Below are 9,100 nucleotides of genomic sequence, written 5' to 3'. Positions count from 1 at the left end.
AACGACCAAACAATTAGCTGATAAAATAATCTGCAGATTAATCAACAATAAAAACAACCATGAGCTGCAGCTCCTCCTCCGTCACCTGGAACTCCGCTAACATGGCTGTACATGAAGTATGTGTGTGCTGTTACTATAGAGGATATACTACACTATATTATCGTGTCTTATATGTGCGGCACAGTTTTAGACATCAGCTGTCAGTCGACTCTAAATGTTAAAGTGACTGTCCAGGCTGTTACCGTGGAAACCAAGTGGTTTTGGAGTCTACAGAGGGTCTGCGGTCCAACGGGCTTCGAGTCTCAGTTCATTCTGACGTCTTTTTAACACCATGTTGACTGTTCACCATTTCTCCTCCACCTCCTCCACCGCCCACCTCCTCCTCCTCCCCCCCCTCTTCCTCTCCTCCGCGGCTGAACTGCCGTCTGGTGAGTCTCTCCGGGTCGTGTGAAGCCATGTCGCTGAAATCACGGAAGATGTCCTGAAACGTCTCATCGTCTCCTGAGGAGTTACACCACATTTATAATCAGCTATAATCTGTTTACAGACTGTGTGTATACACACACACATTTATATATAAATATATATATATATATATATATATATATATTTATATATAAATGTGTGTGTGTTACATGAATGTCTACTGACCCACAGCTCCAAAGACTCCCTCTGAATCTCTCATCTCTTCATTCATTCTGGCCATCCGCAGTCTGAAACATCAGAAACGTAGTTGACTAAAATCATCCTTCATTTCACCACTTTGTTTTGTTTATTTCAACTATCAGAAAACAGCTGTTGGCAGGATGAAACACAAACACAGCAAAGAAGGTAAACGAAGGGAGCAGCAGCAGCAACAGAATTGATCTTCCCCTCAAACTGATTTAAAACCTTTTACATGTGACGACTCACAGTGTGACAATGTCAGCATGGGCTGTTTCCACGGCGATGGCCAATGGGTCCTGTCCTCTCTCATCTGCAGCGTACTGATTGGCTCCTCTCTTCAGCAGCAGACACACCTGTCTGCAACAGCCAATGAAAATCAGCAGCGATTATTCCAGTTTATCTAAACAGTGTGTGTGTGTGTGTGTGTGTGTGCGTGCGTGTGTGCGTGTGTGTGTGTGTGTGTGTGTGCGCGTGCGTGCGTGCGTGTACGTGTGTGTGTGTGTACCCTGTGTGTCCAGCGGTGGCAGCAGCGTGCAGCGCCCCCTGTCCTCTCAGGTCTCGGTGGTTGACGTTTGCTCCGTTCAGCAGCAGGAACTCGCAGGCCAACAGCGACCCCTGCAGGCAGCACGAGAAACACAACAACAGGCACAAGTGAAGACTCTCCACAGCAGGAGCACCCTCTAACCCGGGGGGGCCTCACCTGAACTTTGAGGAACCCTGAGAGTCTTTGGAACGAGGTTCTTAGTTACTTTACAAACCCGATGCTTCCCTCTCTGTCAGCTAGCTAGTTATCCGCTGACCAGAGGGTCCACAGAGGGTCCACAGAGGGTCCACAGCGGGTCCATAGCGGGTCCACAGAGGGTCCACAGAGGGTCCACAGAGGGTCCACAGAGGGACGTCTGAGGCGCTCACATCACAGAGGTAAAGAAGCAGCAGCTAGCGAAACAGTGTGTGTGTGTGCGTGTGTGTGTGTGATGGTTGATCAAGTTATTGATGAGTACCAATAACTCGCGCCTCCTCACCCCGACAGCAGCTCCAATCAGCGCCGTGCGGCCCTCCTCCTCTGCGATGCTCCCGTTGACCTCCGCCCCCTGCGCCAACGCTGCTGCCATGGAAACCAAGTCTCCTGCCAACGCAGCCTGATACAGTCGCAGCCCGGCATCCTTCTCACGACCTGAGTACCAATCAGACACCTTCATTCATTAATAGTGGGTCAGATGGGAGGAGCAGCCCGTCCACAGACAAACAGGTGAGGAGAACTCTGGTTCATCTAACCCCCCCTGTAGTTCACCAAAGTCATTAGAGTTGATCCTGAAGTCTGAACCACGTTTCTTCACAATAAAAAAACAGTAGTTGAGATGTTTCCGTCTACTTACGAGCTCCATCTGAGCTGCAGTTCAGCACAAACCTCTTCTCCACATATTTCTCTCTGATCCACGTCTCTTTCTCCGCTCTGACGGGAAGAAACACAAAGAGTTCATTCTGCTCTTCAGCTTTTACTTAAAGCTTTATCATCCGTTTCATTTCTGAAGCAAGTTTAACTCCGACGCAGTTAGACACCTTCAGTTATAAAAATGATTACTTCATTACTGATTCATTCAATAATGGGGGATTTTACCGCAGGCTGTCGGTTCTGGGTTTGACTCGTCCTTCCTCTGAACATCGTGCCTCATAGATCCGGTTCATGACGTTGTTTCCCAGAACACACAGCAGCTGAAGAAGATGAAGAAGAGGAAGAAGATTAAACTTTCTACGTTTGTCTTTCTTTCTATAAATTGATTCAGTTGTCAGACAGAATTACGCAGTGTGAACAGTCAGATGTTCAACTTTGTTTTAATTATTTGTGTGTGTGCGTGTGCGTGTGTGTGCGTGCGTGTGCTACCTTCAGCTGTTCAGCCTCCCATGAGTCCAGAGTGAGAGACCTCACCTTGGACAGGTGGACACCCAGGCTCCTGGAAACATGTTGACGTCATGTTATACGAGCATATTGTAAAATCATCAGTTATAAATATCTATAAGATAATATATAATTTATCAGACACCACTGTGATGCCACATGGCTCCTGTCAGGTGTACTGGTCTACCTGTACTGGTCTACCTGTACTGGTCTACCTGTACTGGTCTACCTGTGTATGCCGGAGCACTCGATGCACATGGTGACTCCCAGGTTGATGGAGGCCCAGCGAGGCTCCTCCTCCCCGCAGTCACAGCAACGCTGGTTCCCGGGGCCCCTGAGGGCCACGCCCAGCGCCGGAGGCCTCTGAGCAGGAGGGCCCGGAGAGGAGCCCCCACCACACGGCAGAGGGGGGGGCTCTTTAGGCTACACACAGACAGGGACGACAGATTTCCATGTCAAGCGTTTTTATCTTTAAAGGAAACATCCAGATGTTTGGGTGAATCCTCTGATGTTCAGATTGACGCCCCTCTCATGTCTGTCCATTAAATATGAAGCCACAGCCAGTTAGCTTAGCTTAGCATTAAGACTGGAAACAGGGGGAAACAGCTAGCCTGGCCCTCTCTGATGAACATGTTTCATCTCTTCAACGATCAGATGACACACACATACGGATCTCTTCTTCCTCTAGCTTCATTTTTAATGGACAGATGTGAGTCAGAGGTGTCAAACGTCTCATCTAACACTCAGCAAGAAATCCAATAACCGGAACTTGCTGACTACGGTAACAGTAACAAAAAGAGGTGGAAGTCATCAGCGTGGACCTGCCTGTGTGAGCTGAGTGTCTCTGTAGGCCAGGTCGATGCTGCCCTGCAGAGCGCTGAGCCAGGCCTGCTTCAACTGCTCCGAGTCTGCCTGCAGAGCACAGCACCTAACACACACACACACATGTGGATTCATCCGCCGCTGAAAATAGTCCCCAACAAATGCACTATTTCCTCCTGTTAGTTTGATAGAAACTACAGCGAGCAGCTGTTTGAGGGAATGACTGAACCTTTCAAACATGAAACTATATGTTTGTGTTAAAGAATTACATCTTCAGTAGGAACCAATGAGCTGAGAGCTGAGAGCCACAGACAGGAAGTCAGACAGGACTGAGAGTAACATGTGATAGTCTTACTTCTGAACAGAGAGCAGCTCGAAGCAGAACCGCCGGTCGATGTGATCCAGAGATTTGACAGCACACAGTCTGAGATCCTCAAACAGAACCATGTCCTCCTCCTGCAGCAAGAACACAAAGTCACCTCAGTGTTTCTCATACTGCTCATTTGACTTATAGTGCCAATTCATCATCTGTTCTTTTCAGCACCAAAACACCACTGAACTGATTCAGTTTCACTAACTTTGGGTATTTGTGCTCATTTTGATCATGAGAAACTTCATGAATGATTCCAGAAAGCTACAAAGACAATGTGTTGGACATAAAGTCTTCACTCTGACGTCCACTCGTACCTTGTGGGACTTTCTGTAAATGAGTTGGTTGTCTCTGATGGAAAACCAGCATCTGAAACAAGTTTGAATATTAAGTACTGCTGATACTGCAATATGACAAACTGTTATAACATGGAGATTTATAGCGCGCGCGCGCGCACACACACACACACACACACACACAGGTTTGATTCACCAGTAGAAACCAGTACAGTCGTGTCTGTACCTCTTCCAGGTTTTGGATTTCCTCCTGGACCGTTTGAAGAGGTAACCCTGGATGATGTCATCACTCTCAGGACACGGACTGACCATCGGCTCTCCCGAAGCATCCTCAACACACACACACACACACACACACACACACACACACACACACACACACACACACACACACACACACACACAACAATTCAACATTAGTCTCTGCTGGTTGCTCCCTGCCAAGGAATAGTTCGGCACATGACCCCCGTAAGACATCACACTGTTGTTTTAACAAACAAGGAATAACATGTTAATCAGAGCGAGGCTAGCTGTTTCCAGGCTTTATGCTAAGCTAAGCTAAGATCTAGCTTCATATTTACTGAACATCTAACTTTCTACAAAAGCAAATAAGTGTATTTCCCAACCTGTTGTTTATCTCTCAGCAGGTCTGCAGACATTAACAGATATTATTCTTTCTATTCATCTGCCCACGTTCTTCCCCCTGTGACTAAAGAACCACCACATCTGGTTCCTACACAAGAACGTTGTGGAGCTTCTTTTCATGATTTAGCAGATCCTGACAGACAGGTGAACTAACAAGGTGAAGATGGGAATGATAAACAGCTGACTGTGTTTGATGAAGAGTCCTTACTCTCTGCTGGACCAGCAGGTGTGTGTTCTCCAGGTCTTTTCTTTTAGCTGCACAGTCTGTCGATAACTGTGACAACTGAGGACCGGACAGAAACACAAGCACACAGTGAGGTCACATCACAGAGGAGGAGAAAGCATTAAGAGATTCACGAGTCACTCATGATTTAGATAAAGTGGATTAAAGCCAGAAAGGGGTCAGAGGTCAGGACCTGCGCTGCCATGGTTTTCATGGTGGGCTCCAGGTCCCTGAGCAGGTCGAAGCCTTGGTGGAAGAAGGTGAACTGAGCGTGGACGAAAGAGAACACCTGCCAACAGACAGCAACACACACATCAGTACTGTGAGACACATGGCTGACAGTGTGAAGTCCCGCCAGCGTTTACCCACCTGACGCGCCCCCACAGCCCTGTCAGGTGAGCTCAGGTGTCCCTCCATCAACACCACTCATCATGCTCCACATATCATCAATCGATTAGAAACTGCATGTTATTTAACGCTCTTAATTCTATACAAGTGGATATGTTACAATATTTTTTTCGAACAACTTAGCTGTCAGTGTTAAGCTTGCATTCATATTTCTACCCTCAGGTTTAAAACCATTTCTCCACGACTTTTAGCTATATTTAGCAATAACTATTTTAATTGTTTGGACAGAGCCAGGCTAGCTATTTCTCCCCACTTCCAGTCTTTATGCTAAGCTAAGCTAATCACATCCTGACTCCCGTTCTGTACTGAACACACAGACATGAGACAGACACTCTCAGAAAGAAAGAATAAACTTTGAACTATTTAAACAACAGACATGCAGTTCAACTCACTGAGTTTAAGACGTCGATTCTCTGCTGAGTCTTGAAGGTGTTGAGCTGAAAAAAAACAACGGATATGATGTTTAAACATGTGAACACATTTTCCAGGCGTGCCGGGCGGTGGCGTTGGTCATGGTGGCGGATGTGAGTGTGTGTACCTGCAGACAGTAATCCAGGGCAAAGTGTTGGTAGCATTTGCGCGTGGCGAGCAGCAGATGACTCGCGCGCTCTGCGTCGGCAGCTTTATGGCGAGACACCTGAGCGTTCTTCATGGCCGCCGTTTCCAGATCCTCCCCGATCCGAACAAACTCCCTCCTGGTCTCCACCAGCTGGGGCAGGAACCTCAGAGACACATCATGATCATCATCATCATCATCATGAGGATAATTCATGCTCGTATTGTTACTCAGCTGCCTTTCTGTTTGCTTATTGCAGCAATAATACACAAGCTGTTATCATCTCTATCGACCTTTGTATGTCAGGATGTAAAGGTGAGGTGTAATTAAAGTGTGTGTGTGTGTGTGTGTGTGTGTGTGTGTGTGTTGGACCTACTGTGTACAGAGGTTGGTCAGCTGCTGGCTGATGGCTCTCTGAGTCTGATCAAACAACATCTGAGGAAAAGTTGGTTTTAATCATTAGTTGCAGCTTTAACTCACAGCAAACAAATGCAGGGGTGTGTGTGTGTGTGTGTGTGTGTGTGTGTGTGTGTGTGTGTGTGTGTGTGTGTGTGTGTGTGTGTGTGTGTGTGTGCTCACAGTGTGAAAGCTGATCATTTCCTGCAGGCCCTGGTTGAACTGGTTCAGACAGCTCTGACAGGAAGGAAACAGGAAGTCAGTGAGAAACATTTCCATCACACCTTCAAGTTACTGCGAGGCCGTTTCCACTCTGAGAACGTGACCGCAGCCTCGCTGTGGATCGGGTGGTGTCACTGGTTATATGTATGTGGCGTAGGGGATGCCGGGGAGGAATATTGGTTACTGTACAGTACTAAATGCCACATGTTGCTGGTATTAAATATACTTTTATAAAGATACACGGTTGTAGTGATTTCCCACGTAGTCAGATAACACGACAGATTGTGTGTGCAGTGTTCGGGAGTACGTTATCGGGTAAGAGCTGTTTAGCCACAGCTAAATGCTAACACCAGCATGCTAACATGCTCTCAAGGACAATGCTAACATGCTGATGTTTCATCCATCCAACAGTTGTTGAGACATTTCACTCAAAACCACAAATGTCAACCTCATGGTGGCGCTAGAATCTAAATATCCCAAACGTTGTGGTCTGTGTGATCGGACAGCTGCAACAACTTTTATATGATTATTATTAGCATTAGCATGTGGCTCCATACGGTGATGATGCCGTCCTTCTTGTGGTACGTGGAGAGTTCAGCCAGGCCGGTCAGGAACAGCTGATTGGCTGTGTTGTACGCTTGTCCCGCCTCCACCATCTTACCGCACAGCTTCATCACCTGATTGGTCAGAGACACAGATTACAGACCAATGAGCTCCCTTCACAGGTCAACATGTTTCCTCCACGTACAACTACAGCAATCATGAGGAGAGTCTGTTGGTGTAGCAACTGTTTCAGCCACAGGGGGCAGCAGAACTACAGCAGTACTACAGTACAGCAGTATAGTACTGCAGTCCAGCAGTACCACAGTACAGCAGTGCTACAGTCCTGCAGTATAGTACTACAGTACAGAAGTACAGGCGAGTCGTAGTGGAGGGAATACATATAGCAGCAGAACTTGTACTTAACAGTCACAGTAGAAGCAGTAATAGAAGCATTGTTAGCAGTAGTAATATCAGTAACAGTAGTAGTTATAGTAGTGGTAATTGTAGAAGTAGCAGCAGTAGTAGTAGTAGTAGTACTTGTACCTTCTCCAGCTGTGTCTCCAGCACAGAAACATCCGCCTCAAAGTGCTCCAACTTCAGTCTGAACAAAATAAACACAACATCATGAGGACTTCTGCACATGCGCGGTTTGGAGATGCTAGGTGTGTTATGTGTACTTACCTGAACTCAGGTGAGTCTTTGACACACTCCTCGAAGTCCAGCAGCGAGTCCATGTCGTCTGGCGGCGGTTCGTCTGTTATTGTCACGGAGTGAAACTGTTGATAAAGTTTATTAAACCCTCTTCATGCTGTCGGTTAGCCTGTTAGCCTGTTAGCCTGTTAGCTGAGCAGCAGCGGGGTGTCCGCTCTCTGCTGCCTCTTCCATCCAGCAGGTCGTCTCTCACTCACATGATTCATTTCACTCCTCATATTCAGCTCCGTCCACGAGCCGAGAACACGGCCGATAGCCTTCCTCCACGAGCCTAATCGATAGTTTCACATCGGTTAGACTTTGTGCACGCGCGCCTGCCTGTCACGCATATTACCGCAGTTTGAATAAAAGCGTTTGGAGTGTTTTCAGTGTAACAGCTGTCTGTGCATCCCGCAGCCCGCTGCTGCTGCTGTCCGGCAGCTTCCGCCTCACATCCGGGTCGGTTGGCTCAGATCCAAAGAGCCGAGAAACAGCGACACCCGGCGGCCCGGGGCGGTACAGGGACCACCACACCCCCACCCGGCCTTACGGAGACAGGATGACCGCATGACGAATCATAATGGGTCAGGGTTAGTCCCATAAATTCAAAAACTAATTACAAGCTAAACAACTAAAAGGTGTTGCAAACCTCCTTTAATGAGCAGCAGCAGGTCGAAACACTGAATACTCTGAGCTGTGGCACCTGGACGGCTGTCCTGTGACCTCAAGATCTTTATAGGCCAGAACAACAATCGTCTGTCAGGTCAGTGGTGGACAGGCAGCCAGTGGAAACGCTGGAATCCACAGATATGATCACATTTTTGGATCCTGGTCAAAATACTGAAGACGTGAATTACTTTCACAGGAAGGAGTGTGAAAAGGGAATCGCAGTAATCCAGTCTGCTGAAGACGAAGGGACGGGCGTCTGACTGGACAGAAAGCAACACATGACTGAGATGGTCCTGATTTAAGGGATCGGGACTCCCAGCAGGTTCAGACCCGCTGCCTCTGAGACTTTAAGGCTTCAGTCTGTTCAGCTGCAGGATGTCTGTCAAGCAGTCAACAGTGAACCTCAATGTTATGAGGAGACAGTAAATGTAAACACTGTGTCCACAGCTTATGGTTGGGGACCACTGCTGTGTTCTGTTAGTACAGAACTGGGATCCACAAACTGGCCGTAACGTTGGAAGATACCAGCTGACTGTGTCCAACTGTGGACTTGAAAGTCAAGAGGACTGTGGATTTTACAGTGTAATAACACAAACACACACACACACACACACACTCCGACTGCTCTGTGATGTAAAGTGACGGCTGAGGATGAAGAGCAATGAAGACACAAACACTCGGATCATTAAATCACTTC

The 9,100-nt window shown here is 47.5% G+C and overlaps 1 protein-coding gene across 1 annotated transcript; it reads right to left on the bottom strand.

The window, feature by feature from the left end:
* Positions 1–307: 307 nt before the first annotated feature.
* Positions 308–7,782, bottom strand: LOC139284891 (arf-GAP with coiled-coil, ANK repeat and PH domain-containing protein 2). Its single transcript, XM_070905242.1, has 22 exons — positions 7,726–7,782; positions 7,588–7,645; positions 7,059–7,178; positions 6,463–6,516; positions 6,260–6,318; positions 5,866–6,049; positions 5,720–5,764; positions 5,113–5,208; positions 4,905–4,979; positions 4,278–4,381; positions 4,073–4,124; positions 3,741–3,841; positions 3,389–3,491; positions 2,793–2,986; positions 2,549–2,618; positions 2,285–2,379; positions 2,043–2,119; positions 1,689–1,840; positions 1,172–1,281; positions 913–1,023; positions 652–713; positions 308–501 (listed from the first exon to the last, which is right to left on the bottom strand). Exons 1-22 carry the CDS (start codon positions 7,776–7,778, stop codon positions 308–310), a joined length of 2,169 nt encoding a protein of 722 aa, XP_070761343.1. The 5' UTR covers positions 7,779–7,782.
* Between the last annotated feature and the right edge of the window lie 1,318 nt (positions 7,783–9,100).

Source organism: Enoplosus armatus, chromosome 5 (assembly GCF_043641665.1).
Source record: "Enoplosus armatus isolate fEnoArm2 chromosome 5, fEnoArm2.hap1, whole genome shotgun sequence".
Classification (NCBI taxonomy): domain Eukaryota; kingdom Metazoa; phylum Chordata; class Actinopteri; order Centrarchiformes; family Enoplosidae; genus Enoplosus; species Enoplosus armatus.
The sequence above is the reverse complement of the archived record's forward strand: the minus strand, read 5'-3'. Positions and strand labels throughout refer to the sequence as shown.